Below are 17,316 nucleotides of genomic sequence, written 5' to 3' on the forward strand. Positions count from 1 at the left end.
TAATTATTTATGATAATCATTAAATAAGCTGAAAATTTATTAATTATTATTATTAATTATATAATAATGTAATATTTATAATTTGTGAAGCAAATAAATAATACATACAGGAAATAACCTCACTTTTTTGAATACACTTGGAAAAAAATTTATAAATATAATTTCTATCACTAATACTCAAGATAAATAAATGTTTTTAATACAGTTTAGACCAGTTTTCAATATATGTCAGTGAAGTATATCTTTTAAAAGCACATACAATATTTTTATTTTACTTAGGTAGTCTTTTTGTTTTATTCTGTCGATTTTTGTTGCACGCTGTGCATGCATGGCAAAAAAATATATTCTCATAATTTTTTTTTCCATAATGCACCTAAAGAAGTATGACTTGAAACATGTCTGGACTGCTGTAAGTGGTGTGCCGTGGCGACCCCGGACCTGTCCCTCGCCCAGGGCTGAAGATGGCCTCGGCAGAGGGAGGCCCGGGAGCGCGCTGAGGCGAGGCGTGACCGCTGCGTAAGGGCCGAGGCGACCCCCGCCCGAGGCAGACATGGGGAGCAGCTGCTCGTCCGGCCAAGGTCACAAGGACAAGGACAGCGTCTCCTCCAGATCGGAGGAGTGAGTTGACCTGCGGCGTGGAACCACAGTTCCGATGTGTAACATCTTAACTCTTGGAAAACATATTTGTGTTTGAAAGTGTACCGTCAGTAACAAAAAAAAAGGTGATTAATAAGAGATACGTGATCACATAAGAGTAAAAAGTAATATATTCAGACCATTTAGTCAGTAAATTTCGGTAAAACATTCATGCTAAAATAATGACTCTCATAGGCAATTTTATGTTATAATATTTGAAGTTTTGTGTAATCAGAGCTAAGGTTTGTTTAAATCTTGGCTTGATTTCATGATTCAACTTAAATTTTGTTGCTTGTTGGGTGTTTTAATGTGTATTTAGGTGGTGTTTAAAGGTGTAATGAGTTGCATTGTGGGGGTGTTTCGGTTTATATTTCTAATTTTGAACTATTTATCCCAAATTTTTTGTCACGTCAAGGCATAAATCATATCTGCCAGACCTCCTGTTCCATGTTGCAACCACGTATTTACAAACAGTCTGTAAGCGCCACAAGGAAATAATTTATTATTATCCCAGGGGGGCGACTACAACCATCATGATAACCGCACCATTTCACAAGTCTTGACTTCAAACAAGTGGTAGTTAATTAGCACGGAAGCTTTATTGCAAGTAGTATGAAGCAGGGGCGCAACAACAGGGGAGGGACAAAGGTATTTCCCCCCCCCCCCCTCTGAAACCTTGAAGTGGGGGCAAAAGGGGGCAAAGAAAGTGCTGTGTGATCAATTTTTAGATAATAAAACTGCTTAAATAGCACCATTTTCCACCTTGGAATACAAATTTTCTCGGGGGATCGATGATTCTTTATAAAAAAAAAGGTATATTGCCCCCCTCCCCTTTTGGAAATTTAGTTGTTGCGCCCCTGGTATGAAGGGGCAAGCCGGCGAAGGCGCAGCGTGGTTGATGAGGACGGACTGGTTGGTTGAGGTCGCCGAGCTACCAGGCGAACGCGAGGAAGGACTCGCGGGGTGACGCGGGACGCCCCCAGCTGCAGGAGCAGGGGAACCACAGCGTGCACTCGGGGGTCATCCTGGAGGCGGCGAGCGCGGGGGGGACGGCCCGGCACCCGCGCACGGCCAGCGAGGCGCAGGCGGAGACAGCGACAGGTACGGGCGCGCCCCCCGTCCCGGGGACCACCCCTGGTTCCTGTGCCAGCTTTTGTCAACTGCGTTCGAGTATTCTCGGATCCGAATCTCAAATTCAGATCACAGAATTTACCTTGAATCTATCCCTTGACCAGAGCCGGCGCGTCCACACAGGCGAACCAGGCAACCGCCCAGGGCGCCAAGTAGCTGGGGGCGGCGCAGCACGACACATAACAGCTGATATACTATGTTTAACGATTATTGAAACTAGATGAAAATGGATTTTTGTAACAGTTTGCAATGTTTATATTGATATAAGTAATTATTTAAAGTCCACGGTGACCTGTTTATGATTTGTAATAAGTAAAAAAAAAAAACACTGCCCGCTTACATTTGATTGTTGACAAAATCTTAAGCTTACGTGATGTATTTTGAGGCAGGGAAATTTTTTTGTGGTGTCCACCAAGGGAGGGGGGGAGGCAATTAAGTTTTTTCCGCCTAGGGTGCCAATTTACCTTGCACCGGCCCTGCCCTTGACTCCGTTTATAGTTCTCAAGGCACAAAATAAATATAATGTACAAAAAAATATTATGGGGTTAAGACATTCAGCTCTTAAAATGTTTATCTCATGTAATTTCACAATTTTATTTACATAATTACGTATTAAAAGCACAATATCTTGGTGGACAGTAATATGCCAGATATCAAGCAGAAAATATATACAGACACAGTAAATTTCAGAGTTGTCAGTTTAGAGTTTTTGAATTTACTACATTTCCTTAATTTTTTTTTGGAATCATTTTCTTTCAATCTCGAATCTTCAGCGGTATTCGATTGGTGAGTATTTGACCAGTCTTTTCCTACATTTCAGACATGTTTATTTGTAATACTGTTACTGCAAAACATTAGATATCAAAGACAGACCTAACATAAACTGATAAAATATATTTTTAATAATAAACAGATGTTTTCACCACTTTGAATTCTAAGTAAAAATATTTTTCTCTGGGCTACCACATTATCTCATAACACAAGAGTATTCATTTGATGTTCCATGAAAGTGTAACATATTTGTTCATTATTTTTTTTTATCTAGAGAAAGCTCAGATGAGGCATTAAAGAGAAAAAATAATTGTAAATTTCTGTAATTTTAATCAATGTTTTAAGTAATTAAAGTGGTAATCTCATAGCAGATTATTTCTATATGAGGTGAGCAGGTTGATTCTGGATACTGATCATGACGTTCTTTATTAATATTATAATATTATCTTTTAAAATGTCTGAACAAATAAAGTGTAGACCGACTATCACAGCCGCGTCCACGACAACAGACAAATGGTATTCTCTCGACGGTCCTGGTGCGTGTGGAAACAGTCACCAGTCAAGAAGAGGCCACACGCACAGCTCTCCGATGACGGTTCATTGGCCGACATGCCGATAGAACTGTCAAACCCGTGCGGTAGTGACAATACTGGGGACCTTTTTCAGCGTACTTAACGTTATTCGTGAGAAACAAAAACCCAGGTTCCATTACCTTTATGTGGTCACAGCTACTTAACAAACGTGTGTCAAAATCAGATCAGTAAATTAGTTATTTGTTTGCAAAATTTTTCATGGATTATTTGGATGCAGTTATGAAATCAGCACCAAAGGCCATTTCTTAAATACATGGGTCTTAGCGCTCTCTCTCTCTCTCTCTATCTGTATGGAACCTCTTTTTTATTTTTTAATTATTTAAAACAAATCTATGATTAGCTGCAGTGTGAAGTTTATTTTAACTACAGATTTTTGAATCATGTGCCATGTTGAAAGTAATAGTTTGCAGACTGGTGCCCAATGGCAAGCAATAAGCCTATATTTCTCTCTCTCTTCTCATGAACCCTTAATTCCTCATTCAAGACATTCCATTCTCACATCGTTCTCAACACCATGGAGTTTTTCCCCCTTTCCGCGTTCTCCTTAAAAAAAAAACTTACCTAGAGCTCTTTCCCTCCTACGTCAAGGCTTCCCCCTCGCAACTCGTTACCCCGGCTCTCCCCACCCTCCAATCCCGCACCTAGCCTCTCCACCTGCCTTCTGTCCTTCAGGCGCTCCTGCTTCTCCTGTTCCATCGCGAACAGCGTCGCTGAATCGCTGGGTCGACACTGCGCCACCTGGGTTTGACAGTTCTGCCGGCCGCGGAGCTGTCCAGCGACGCGTGACGCGTGTGTGCGCTGACTGTGTTCTCTTCCCTTGTAGGAGGGGTCGGCCTGGCCACCCCGTCTCTGATTACCATAGAAAGAAAGCCCATGAAGGTGTTGCGAAGCGTGGCCACGTCCAGTGTCTCAGGTAGCGTAGGCACAGCACGCTTTACCCCTCCCCCCCATCCTATTCCAGCCCACCTCCCCGTACCAACCAAAACTGAATGTTTCCTGCAGCCACGCAGCGGCACCGAGGAAATGTCGCATTGGGGAAACGTTGGACTCGAAATTCAGGAGAAGCAGGGTTCGAATCCCATTTAGCCATCCTAGTTCTTCCGTTCTCACTGTTTCCCGAGATGGCTCAAGGACAATGTTGGTTTGGGTTTTCACCCTAGGCCTCGGCCGTCCGTTCTCCCATTCCCTTGCATCGTGTTTGTGATGTGTTTGTTGTTTGTGTCTAATGGCATCGCTGTCTAGATGTAAACTCCTAGGAATGTCCCAGTTGCAGGTTTGAGAAGTGTGCAGTACGTGTTTTAATGTGCGGACGGTGGATTACGCAAAAACGAATACACTATTAGCATTCAACAGTGTGGTTTTTTTATTACCTTGTTAGTAAAAAAGTAGAACATTATTTTGTGAATTGTATGCATGGCAATGGAGGCTCTAGATAGACTTTTCGGGTGGGCTGTCGTACAGAGACTGCATTTGCAAAACATTACATTAAATAAGTCAGAGATTGACCTTGGAATATTTAGGTCTCAAATACAGAACTTTAATAGTTTCAAACAACTTTTGATGAAAGAAAAGTACAGCACATTAATTTAAGTGTTTAAGTAAACACAAAAAAAAAAAAAAAAAATCGGGCTTGTAAGAGTCTTTGCCCCTACCGCTCCCTTCATCTGGAGCAACACTTGACACAGAAATCATTTTTTCAAACAAGGCGTGAGTAAATAAGCTCAACTGATAGTTGCAGTTGTTGCTGACTGATACAATATCAAACATTGTAAAAAAACTTGTGTCAGAATAGAAGTGTCATAATTTTTTCTGAAAATGTTTCCAGTGAGATTCTTAGCTTAGGTAATTTTTTGCATGCTTTAGGCCACAACATATTTTATTACTTGTTCACTGTTAACTGAGAATTTTCCCAAATCTTGCCTCTTTATTCCAGTGCCAATAACTTAATGACTGTTAGATTAAAACTTTTGTGTCTGTGTTGTTATAAAAAGTTGAATATGTAGTTGTTATATGTACTTGAAATATTTATTTATGTAACATGTTTTCTTTGTTGTTGATGTCAATATAAAAAAAAATTGTACCTTACTTATTGAGGTTTTAAATTACATTTTTATATCTGGTTAACAGGAAAATTTTGATGCAGCTGTATGTATCACCATAAGATGATTTCTCATACTATGTGTTTGAGCAAATCCTTGAGAGTCTTAAAGTACTTATTTGATTTTTTATTTTGACTCATATTGAAATATATTCACCAAAATAGAGTGAATTAATGCACTCTATTTTGGATAGCCCTTTATATCACAAGTCGACCAAGAATTAATTTTTATAATTATTTTTAGGTCATTTAATTGGATTTCATTTTTTATTATATTTTGACTGAAATAAACACCAGCTGTATACAAAAATAAATAAAACCATTTTTCAAGCAAAGTATAAAGAAATTCAGAAACAGTCTTCTACATGTAGGATAGTTTCAAAGCATTTCTTTTTTAACAATAACATTTTTTTTTACTGCGGTTCTTGTCTTTCTTGAACTATTTATGACAGATTATATATTTAATTTTATTTTGGGTTTCTAAAATGATTTTTTGTTAGGTAGATTAATCCTAGCAATAATTAATTATTTAGATACCAGCCTCAATTTGCATTGCTGATTTATAATTATATTTTATGGCTTGGCAAATCCAAAAAACTTACCTTTGAACACTTTTTTGGGAGTCAAAATTAATGACCCAGTGTCAGTGATTTAAGGGGAGCAGAGCCCTCTTTCCAAGAGACTGCTGAAAAAATTTACCATAGCTGTTCTTCTAAAGTTCTGATAGTTATTCAAAATGAGTGAAACCTAATTAAAGTTAGAAAGATGTTTCACTGTGGCATACGCCACATGCACAAGATACACAACACTCAGCCAGCCTGCTAGTTGCAACGTTTCTGCTCGAAGAGTGAAGAAAATATTTCATAAAATAACCTCTATTTCAGAATGGAGAACTTGACTGAAATACGTACATACATAACATATCACTGACGACAGCTCAACTGCCTACAGTGGTTGATGGCAGTGGCAGACACAACACATCTGTGGTTTAGGTTTAAGGCTCTTACCTCGTCAACCTGCCCTTCCCAAGGGCCGCCCTCTGCCCCTCGAAGACAAGGGCTTAAATCTGCCTCCGCTTACTGCAGTTGTCTACGTGAAACAATCACATATTTTCCTTGACAGTCACATGCTTCAGCCTGTTACTTGAGACCAGACTATAGCAATCTAAAAAAAAAAAAAAGGTTTGGCAGAATATTAATCATGGCATTCGTCACTCCAGTAATATGAATAATAATTCACAACAGAAATTAAAGCAACAAATTGATAAATCCAATGTGACTGGAAAAGTCCTTCTTGCGACAAAGGCTTGATGATGTCTACCTTTTCCCCCCTACTTGAGACATCGAGAGAAGTCGAGGGGCCCGGGGAAAACAATTTGGTCCTGCTCCTCTTCCCTATTAGTTAATGTGAGACTTTTCAAAACCCCACAATTAAAATAAATCTGAAGACTGTAAATGTTACTGTAGCCGTTACTGTAAACGTTATCTGTGCGTATCGAATTACTTGTATAAATTCTAGACTGGTGATTTTCCTCCCATCGGGGTGAACCCGAACACTAAATAAAATGTGGAAACACGAATGAGCCTGCCCCCCCACGCAGAGTGATGACGCGTGTCCTCCACAGCCGACTCCATATCGCTGTCGTCGCCCCCGGGCACCGCGGTGCAGAGCCCCCGGGACTTCGACAAGCTGTCGAGCGACGCCCCGCCGCTGCCCCCCGAGGTGCAGCAGCTGCCCGACAACCTCCAGAGCCTGCTGCTGGGGCAGGTGGCGGCCGCCCGCGTCAGCGCCAAGACGCGCAAGATTGTCGTCTACGTGTGCGCTGCCGACTCGCAAGGTGCGTGCTCTCCGCTGCTATACCCCAGCCGGGCCCCGTCCGACACCGTTTCCAAGTTCCGAACTTACTAGATCAGGAGTTACTACGATCATTTTGTTAGTGGGCAGGCTTGCCGTGACAAGCGTATTGCGATGTCTCGGTGGCTCCTACGTAATAATAAATAAAATTAATGTAAAAAATAACAGTTTACTACATTGATAATTATTATGAATTAAAATTATTTCATAATTTAAAATAAAATCTTAAAAATTTACAAAATTAACATAATTACTGCATGAGATACAGTTGTTAGAATTTATCCTTGAAATTATTATCACACATTCGTTCTTTCAAGAAAGAGTTTCTGCCTTGAAAGTTAAAGTTATACTTTGTTAAAATTTATTTATGTGTTTAATTATTCATAGGGTTTAAGGCTCAGTACCGATAACCTCTTGCATTTGCTGTTTGATCGCAAACTTTATCACCAGATATTTACTACATGTTATTCCTGAGTATTCAAAGGTTATGCAAGTGCTAATAATTATGGACACTTGCGTTTATTTTTACCATTTTTAAATAATGTTTATGAAATGTTTGTTGTGGACAATTTGCGACAGAACATAGAATGTTTACGGTAATGGGAGTAATGCCGTGTGAGACAGAGTGCTGAGCGTGAGGGGTTTCTGCGTCGTGCGCGCAGACTGCTGCGTGGAGAAGGGGGCGCTGCACAACACGGTGTACCCGGAGCTGCGGGAGCACTGCCGCGCCAACGGCTACGAGCTGCACGTCGTCGACCTGCACTGGAAGACGGGGCTGGAGAAGCAGCAGGACCACGAGTTCCCGGAGCTGTGCCTGGGGGAGCTGGCCCGTGAGTCCCGCCCCTCGCGCCCCCTTCCGCGTTCCCCTGCGTCCCTGCCGCCACGGCCGAGGCGGGCACGGGGGAACGTACAGGACTACGGCCATGCGTTGCTGCAGAATCATCAGAGTCAGTGTAGTCTGTACAGGAAAGACTACTATACAGTACAATTATATTAAAAATAATTTGTAATAAGTTTCTCAGTAAGAAAAGGGGGGTTGTCTGTAAAGTCAGTTTACGGACGATAATTTTACGTGATAACGTCATAAGAAAACATTGATTAAAAATGGCATATTTTTTTAATTTTAAAATATTATTTAGTTTTTGCAAATTTAATTTAAATATTTTTTTAAATATAATTCCAAACAATTATTTAGAAAAACCTGCCTTAACATGTTTGATATTATAGAAGATTTTCTCGCACGGTGGTTGGCCGGTACTTGCACGCTCGGCTCAGGTGGAATGTGACAATGAGTCATGCTTTTTTGTGCGTGCAACCTGCGTTCATCGATTTATAAGACGTTATCACGTCAAAAAATACAGATGAGCAGGGCAGTGATGGGAGGTGTCACTTGACCTCATCACACTGAAGAGGGTCTCGTCAGGAGAGTTTTCATAGCGTTGTTAACTGAGCTAGGCACAGTTATCGGGCATAGAGACTCGGCTAGACTTTTCCGCAGCGCATGTCGTCCGTATGCCCCGTCTTCTGTATGTCTATAAGTATGCCAAAATCTTCACTAACATTAATTAAATCTAATTAAAGGTATGATATGCTTTTGTCAGGAATTATATTCTACACATCTAATACCACACCAAGTGTCTACTAGGTAAGACACAATTACATTTAGGTCACGAAGAAAAATCACCTTAATTCTATAAAAAAAAGACCAGTTTGGTAAACCACTGATTATCGTACTAAGACGTAAGTGCATTGTCGTCTGCATTTTAACTGCTCAAGGTGATCTGTGGAATGGGTGGCGAAACTGTCACCCCGGTACAAGTGCTTGACTGTCACTCACACCCTCTGGCCCTGACTCACGAACAGGCCAACCAGGCACTTATCCAGAGCGCCAGTCGTCGAGGGGCGGGGGATTCAGGTTGCGAAAAACATAGACGGGGCAAAAAAAAAAAAAGAGGTACAGGAAAAATAAGTATTATAATGTACGGTAATGATTTGATTTTACAGAATACATGTTTCTAATTTTATTGTTAAAAAATTATATTTGTTACCATAGAGTACTGCCACAAAGTGCGCTTAAAAATATTAGGGTTTAAACAAAATACATTAGAAATAAATTTAAAACTTAGTAAAACAATATACAGTATTACTATACCTTTTGTTTGTTACGGTAGTTGTAACGGCAGTATAATCCTGCAACAAACCATTTATTAAAATCAAATGAGAAAAAAAAAGACAAGGAGATAAACCTCATTGTGCAGTTGCGTAATGTGCTGTTTTAAAACTGATTATAAGTAAGCTTGATGATAATGTTCGCAGGCTTTTTAACAGCCATTGTCTGAAGTAGCTTGGCTTCTGGGTTGTAGCCGCGGTCATCGGCGAATATAACTCACCGACGTTTCGGGTCGGACATTGCGGTCGCCATCATCAGGGATCAGTTACCCACTGACGTTCTTACCAGTTGTCCTGCCTTTATATACTCTTCTCCTGAGGTTAAGTTGCTTCCTGATTGGCAGGATAACTTGCAAGTACCTCAGTAGGTAGCTGCTCCCTGATGATGGCAACTGCAATGTCGACCCGGAACGTCGGTGAGTTATGCGCCAAGGACACGGCTACAACCCAGAAGCCAAGCTACTTCGAGCTTGAATGATGTTATTGGGGGGCAGCTGAAGATGATCCGCCCCAGAGCGCCGGCTGCCCCGAAGACGGGGCCCGGACATGCCTGTCAAAGGGATGCTCCCCCTTGTGGTGTGTTGACCCAGCCCTCTCAGCCGTTAGGCCCTGCCGGCCCGGGGCCCCCACGGGCGTGGATACGCGAGACAGGAGAGGTGTTGCGTGGATATGCGAGACGGGAGAGGTGTTGGAGAGGCTGAGTGTAGTCCCCCCGCCTGACCGCGCTACCCGCCCCGCCCCGTCAGGCCAGATGGAGGTGGCGTACGTGGTGCCGGTGCTGTTCCTGAGCAACTCGCTGGGCACGCCGCTGCTGCCCGGCACCATCGAGACCCAGGACTTCGAGATGGCCGTGGCGAAGGCTGAGGACGCGCAGCTGCTGCGCAAGTGGTACCAGCTGGACGCTCACGCCCAGCCGCCGTGCTACCGCCTGCAGCCCATCAGCAGCCACATCCCGGGCTTCAAGGTGGGCCTCCCATCCCCGGTCCCCGCGTCTGGCCCGATCACGAAAACAAGAGTAAATTTTAATTAATTTATGAAAACAATTGGCGTAAATTTTAATCAATAACGATAATCATTAAACAAGCCGAAAATTTATATATTTTTATTATTATATTATATATAATAATGTAGTATGTATAATTTGTTTGAAGCAAATAAACAGTACATACAGGAAATAACCTCACTTTTATAAATACACTCTTGAAAAAAAAGTTCATAAATATGATTTCCATCACTAATACTCACTATGAATAAATGTTTTTTATTACAGTATATAGACCGGTATTCGATATCAGTCACTGAAGTAGGTATATCATGTCATTTCATTTATTTTATAATATGTACTACAGCGGATTCCTGCTGATCCAAACCCTTCTAATCTGAAAATACAGTTAATCCATGAATTCGGCTACTCCGAATCAGAACCAGTTTAGGACGAAAATAGAGACATAAAAAAAATATTTAAGTATATTTGGAAGAAAAAAAATGTTTGGAGACTTGACTCAATCGTGTTTGTTGAATTCATGGTTGTAGAAATGTTACAGGCTGTCTCACGTGGTAACTAAATGCTCATAGATATGTATTTTACTACACGCTGTTGCATTACGGCAGTCATTTGGCTAATACGAAAATATGGTACCTAGTCCAAATAGGTCTCTGCCCTAATTAATTTGGATTAGTGTGACTCCACTTGTAGTTTTTTTTTTTTTTTTTTCGGTGCAACTCTAATCTGTGTAAAATTGGTTAAACTTAAGTAGTATTAAAAATGAGTTAAAGTCATAGTTTTAGTGTTGAATTGGCAAGATGTGAGAAATTGTTGAAATTGGTTCTTGAAAGGGGCTAACATATTTTCATAACGACGGACGGCCCTCTAATTGGGAGTTGCATGTTCCACACCACCTGACGCCCTCACGTGAACCGCTGAGGGCCGATCAAGTTTTTCAACTGGTTTTTTTTAGAAGAGTTGAAATGTTTAAAAGGCATACTTTCAGAGAAATGTTCTCATGAAACACCTGGTACAGATTCTTGAAAGCACTTAAGGAACTTGCATTACACCTTTTATCTTCATTTTTCATTTGAGTACTGAGTTACACATGCTCTTTTTTTTACACTTCACTTCAGTTTATTTTCACGTGAGGGCAATGTCCCTGAAAATGTTTTAGCTTTCTAACAAAAAATTTTAATGTTCCAGTGAATTGGAGAAAATTGTGTATTTACATTTGCTCATGTTTAATTTTGGTTACATATATTTAGGATTAAAATAACACATTAATAAATAAAATTAAGAGTTTTTTTTTTTTTTTTTTTTTTTTTTTAAGTATTTGTAAAATTACTGAAAATGGTTAACTAGGTATTTTTAGAACACCTAGTTGGTGTTGAATACATTTTCGAAGAAATTCAGTTGCTAGCAACATACTTAACACTTTTAATTAAAAATTCACCTGCAGAAGCTTCTTATGCAGAAATTAATTTCCAGCGTGGTCTAGTGTTGGGGGGGGGGGGGGGGGGAGGTTTGAATCACTTTGCCTGCTGTTTGCTTTTGAAATTCTTTCCTTTTGTTGTTGGGAATTTTATATATACATATATGAAGACACACCAATGTGTACGTGTCTCTGGAGATTTTGTTTAACTCTTTACCTAACCAATATAAAGTATTAAGCTGCCAAGATAAAAAGAAATTTAAGGTTAATGTAAATAAATTATTACATAAGAATTGTTTTTAAATATCAATGAATATTTTGACTCATGTAGTTTGTCGATAATGCAACAAAGAGCACATATTTGTAAAACTGATCATCACATGCACATACTCCATAATTTTTTTTTTTTTTTTTTTTTTTCCGTTATTCGAAAAAGCTGAGCGCACACTGGGTTTGTTTGACAATGACCCGGGACCCGGGACTCGGGACTCGGGACGGTCCGTGGTGTTCCAGGAGAGCTCGCCGGAGGAGAAGGAGCGGGCCCTGCGAGAGTGGCGGTCGGAGATCGAGAGGACGCTGGCCGTGATGGTCACCGTCTTCCCCCAGGAGCTGCGCGACACGTACTTGACCACCGTGGTGGAGCAGGTCCGTCCCGCGGCCCGATGCGTGCTTCGGCACGGCGATCACGAGTGGTCGTCGTCCCGCTGTAGAGGAACCCCGATGTACTCCACTTTCACTCCTTAAGGGTGTGATATGGGCTATCTCTGTTAAAAATGTTAATTCCAATACATGCAGTACTGAAAATGTGATTGAAAAGCAAATATTCCGAACGTTCACTTGAGTATCCCTGTCCACAAATTTTTTGACATCAAAATGTTCCCAAAGATGGTCTGTATACCGAGTCAAGCTTGCTGTGCTGCAGGCTGTTACTTTGTACTTGACGACCACGGATGGCGCGGCAGATTGCTTGCATTAGTGCCGACCCGATCCCCGATGATGTCATTGGCCAGCGCCGGGTGCAGTGAATGGAGTCTGCCAGCTCGTCGTTGGGATCATTTAGAGACGATGAGAGGTTATGGGATTCTAGTTGTGGATTTGACGAAATGCGTGGACGCATGGAAATGGGAGTACCCTGAGAAAACCCACCGGAACACGAGAACGTCTGCCATGTTTCTGCCCGGCCGGGAATTCCAGTGGCGAACCCCTCGAGCAAGGGTCAAGTCCAGACGAGGGCTGTGGGTCCGCCCTGCAGAAGGTTCAAAGGTAGGAAACCTAGAACTTGGTCGTACCATGCCAGACGAGGAGGTTTTCGCTTGAAACTCAGTCTAGCGTCTAGCCCACTCTTTTAACCTTCTAGAGTAGGGGTCGGCAAGTAGTTTTAGGTGGGGTCCGTATACTGTGGGAAAATTTTAACGAGGTTCAGAAAAAAAACAACTGATAATATATACCTTATCTACGTATTAATTTGTACTTGGTATGCAGTACATTTCATTATTTGGCGGTCCGAGGTTTGACCTTTACGGTCCGCAAACGGACCGCGGTCGCCTGTTGCTGACCGTTGTTCTGGAGGCTTTTAGAAGTGGTTACCACCTGCTGTGACTCCACAACTTCGAAGCTAGGTATGGGAGGGGTAAGGTAGACATGTTATGCATGTTCATGTTGGGGCCTACTACCTCTCGTGAATCTCACTCAAGGTGGAATTACAATTGCCCGTTTGCCTCCGTCCGTCGGTCACGTGACCTACAGCCAATCAGATGGCCCTAAAAACCTATCCGTCCATCCGTCAAAAGCTTGGCAACCTCTGACTTTTGACGGACAGACGGATGGATTATATCCATGGTTTAGGCCGCGGCATTCAATTGTTACTAGTACGCAGGCCTGCGGTGTTTGTACAGGTCGTTGAGCTGTTTTGCATTATAACATTGTGGTTCGTAGAACTGATGTGCAAACAATTTAATCACAACTCTGAATTTTTCAGAGGGAATGCTAGTACGACACGTACAAAAAACACGACACAAATAGCAAACAATATCTATACAAATTTAGAGAGGAAAACATTGATTTTCGGCAGCACTTATTTGGGGAAATACCTATTCGGACAGACGAGTGAAGTCAAGCTGTGAATCGCTCGGCTGGGACGCGTGGCGTTGATGGCCGAAAGAGTGATGGATGACAGGCGATTGTGATTCCGCCTTCATTTGTATGGAAAAGACAAAGTGATGTCCTCAGACGGGGACGGCTCGTTGCTCGTAGCAGCGGAGGGATAAGAGTTACGATGGTGGCACGGCAGCAGCTGGGAGCCGTGTTGTCCCGTGCTTGCAGGAGGTGCACAACACGGTGTTCATGAGCCAGGAGCTGGCGCGGCGCTGCCTGTGGCTGTGCCGGGTGTTCACGCCGGCCGGCCCGGCGCCCGAGCAGCCGAGCGTGGGCGAGGCCGAGCTAGCTCGCCGCCTGGAGGCGCTGCAGAAGGACCTGCGGGTGAGCGTCTCCCCTCGGCCCCTCGGCTTGTCTTCTCGTAGTTAGGAGACAAGGTTTCATTGTTTGGTTTTCAGGTCAGTTTCATTTTTTAAAATAGAATATTTTGGTGCTGTTTTTATTTTTATACATTGTCTTAAATAAAAAAAAAATTTATTTTATTTGTCAATTAATATGAAACTAAAATATTTTTCTTCATACTTATTTCACCAATATAGGTTCTTTTTGACTGACACGTGATGAACTTACACATTAAAATCATTAGTAATGACAAATAAGAACGGATTAAGTAAAAATTAATTGGTAAATTTTTGTGTGTTTGAAAAATATTCCGTCATTAATGCAAAAACGTGTGACTTATGAAATGTGAAATCGAACAACTTACGTGATATTAATTTATTTCAATCCATATAGTTAATAAATTGTGAAATCATACATCTTATGTAATATTAATTTATTGCATTCCATATAGTTAATAAATTTTGGTATAAAATTCATTTTAGATAAATTAGATTCAATGAACTGACTGTAATAAAAAATTAATTTTTTTTTCTAAATTGAGTTAGGTTTTATCAAACTGCTGATTGATGAAATATTTTTGGGTAAATTTTAGTACTCTATGGTATATTAACTTTCATTTCAGTTTGTATATTTTGTACTGACATGCTTTGCAGTTTTACTTTTGTTTCATTGCAATTCACCATATGATCTTTTCCCTACTTACAGTGAACTCCACGGTAGAGCTAACTAAAAGAAACTTACTGGATTGTGGGTTTTATCTTTTCGAACTGAATAACAGTTAGTCACTTTCAGTACGGATGAAATCAACTGGTTGACGAAAAACGTTATATTTTGTACTTTCTATTTTTAGTGTTTGTGATGTCTGTGGAACATGTAGCTACTGTGGTTCGGAGGGAGTTGGGGCGGGTGTGGCTGAGGGAGGTGGTTGGTTGCGTGCCCCCGGGGGACAGAACCAGCTGAGCGACAAGCACATCCTGCGGCTGGCCGTGCGCTGCGTGGGAGGGGGGCTGGACCCCGAGCTGCCGGAGCACGCCCAGTACGTGTCGGAGGTGGCGGCCCACATGGCGCGGCACCTGCGCGCCTGCGTCGACGCCATCGTCGAGGAGGACCAAGCCAAGGTGACGCGCACGCTCGCCCTTACGCCCTTTCCTCGGCGGGGCTCCGTCGAAGTGAAACTTCTAATGCGACTTCCAACAAGGTTGCGTTAAACGTTCAACGCTACCGTGGAGGAAAGCACTGTTGCGTCAAACGTTCAACGCTCCCGGGGAGGGGGAATAGAAATAAAGACAAGAGCGAGAGAATGCGTGGCACTCGAACGCATGTGTGTAGTACCTATACCTGTCACAGGCCGGCGCGAGCATTAGCAACGGGTAGCGTCCAACGTTCCAACGCAAGAGAGGGGGAGAGAGAAAGAAAGATACGCAAAGGGTAGAAAGTAGGAGAGAGATAGAGAGTGAGTCGGTAGATCCCAAGCACATGCGCGTGGTATTCCTTGCTATGCAGCGAAGTAAACAGTGAAGTTTCACTTCTTCCGCGCGGAGGGACTCCACGAACTATTTTTTTTTTTACACTTGTTTAAAAAATATCTGTATTGAAGGAAAAAAAAATTTTATCATTTAACTTTTGTAATGTTTTACAACTGATTAAATGATTAACCAATTAGGCCCTATGTATAACAGCATTCAATAAAAATTATAAAATAACCATACATAATATTAATATTGAGCGTTCATAAACGCAAATGGAGTGCCTTCTTTTGTTTTTTTTAAGTAACCAACTTTATTTGAGCAAAATTTATAGTACAACAGAAAAAAAAATAATCTTAATATTTTCATGGGTGAATCTTGGGCTTTCGATGTTTTGAAGCTTTGCAACAAACGCGAAGCGTCACGTGAGACGCGAAGCTTTGCATCGCAACCTTGGATTCAAATAAAACAAATGGCAAATTTCCTGGCGAGGTCAAATTGAATATATTGAAAAAAAAAAGAGCTCTGATTGATTCGCTCAGTGGAAGCTCCGCACTGAGAACGGCACGCCCCTCCCCCTTGTAGTCGACTGATCGACCTGGAACGTGCGTGCGCAGGCGGTGCTGAGGCCGAGCTACGGCATCGACGGCCGACTGTTCGAGGAGCTGATGCAGCAGACGAGCTTCTGCCAGCGCGCGGCCCAGTGCAGCATCAACCGGGAGGCAGTGCTCCACAGCATCCGGAGGTATGTCCGTGGTCCCGCCCTCGCGGCCTCCCGGCCACTGCGGCAAACACACCTGTGACCAATACCAAAAACTGCTTGTATATTTCTGCAAGAAAATCTTGTCAGTGGATGGCAGAATGTTCCTCAAAAAAACAACACATTTATTTTTAAATGATAAGACTAAAATTTTTTTTTTTTATGAATGTCCTAATGAACTGTGATAAAATAGTTATATTTACTATGTTGAATGTTTTTTGGAGTGCAAAACGTATGTCACAAGTTAAAAAAAGCGCAATAAAATACAATTTGATATTTTGTTTCTAAACTGGAATGTCAGTAACACAGGTTACCGCCCTCTGTTGTCGGCGCAGAGAGCTGTGTAGTGTTGGTCCGCAGTGTGTTGGAGTGGGTGAGGGAATCCCCACTGACTCACGACATTTGGATGAGTTTTCCGCACCGGGAAGGGAACCCAGATGGCCGTGGTGGGAGGCGACTGATCGTCGTGACCTGGTGTGGCCAGCCGAGAGAGAGAGGGAGAGCGCGGCCGGTTGGTTGCAGCTACGTGGTGGGGGAGTCGCGCGCGCCGCTGGTGCTGCACGGGCCGCGCGGCTGCGGCAAGAGCACGCTCGTCGCCCGCGCCGCGCAGTGCTGCCACGCCTGGCAGCCCGAGTGCGCGCTGCTGGTCAGGGTGGTGGGCGTGACGGCTTCGAGCTCCACCACGGAGGGCGTGCTGCGCAGCCTGCTGGACCAGTGCTGCGTGCTCGCGCACGGCCACCTCTGCTGGGACGCGCACGTGAGTTCCCCCCTCGCTAGGGGTCTGCCGAGTCCACAGTGTCTCGCCTGCTGCGTCAGCTCGGGAGACGAAGAGTCTCGGAGGTTCACTGAATGTATTTTTACTTGGAATGCAGAAATTTCGACATTGTATTTTTTTTCAATATCGCAGAAGAATCTTCTAAGT

General features: G+C 42.6%; 1 protein-coding gene across 3 annotated transcripts in view; it reads left to right on the forward strand.

The window, feature by feature from the left end:
• LOC134539234 (NACHT domain- and WD repeat-containing protein 1) overlaps positions 1–17,316 on the forward strand; it is a 51,496-nt gene that overhangs the window by 10,268 nt on the left and 23,912 nt on the right. For 2 of the 3 annotated variants that reach the window (XM_063381036.1, XM_063381037.1), the window contains exons 2-11: positions 454–618; positions 1,559–1,737; positions 6,854–7,066; positions 7,746–7,913; positions 9,999–10,216; positions 12,186–12,317; positions 13,995–14,150; positions 15,119–15,286; positions 16,252–16,379; positions 16,917–17,151. In XM_063381036.1, the coding sequence (XP_063237106.1) occupies positions 551–618; positions 1,559–1,737; positions 6,854–7,066; positions 7,746–7,913; positions 9,999–10,216; positions 12,186–12,317; positions 13,995–14,150; positions 15,119–15,286; positions 16,252–16,379; positions 16,917–17,151 (1,665 nt within the window). In that variant the 5' untranslated portion in view covers positions 454–550. Of the gene's footprint in view, positions 1–453; positions 619–1,558; positions 1,738–3,965; positions 4,045–6,853; positions 7,067–7,745; positions 7,914–9,998; positions 10,217–12,185; positions 12,318–13,994; positions 14,151–15,118; positions 15,287–16,251; positions 16,380–16,916; positions 17,152–17,316 lie in introns of those variants that run through there. The other variant, XM_063381038.1, reaches the window with a different exon arrangement.

The sequence above is a fragment of the Bacillus rossius genome, chromosome 15 (assembly GCF_032445375.1).
Source record: "Bacillus rossius redtenbacheri isolate Brsri chromosome 15, Brsri_v3, whole genome shotgun sequence".
In the NCBI taxonomy this organism is placed as follows: domain Eukaryota; kingdom Metazoa; phylum Arthropoda; class Insecta; order Phasmatodea; family Bacillidae; genus Bacillus; species Bacillus rossius.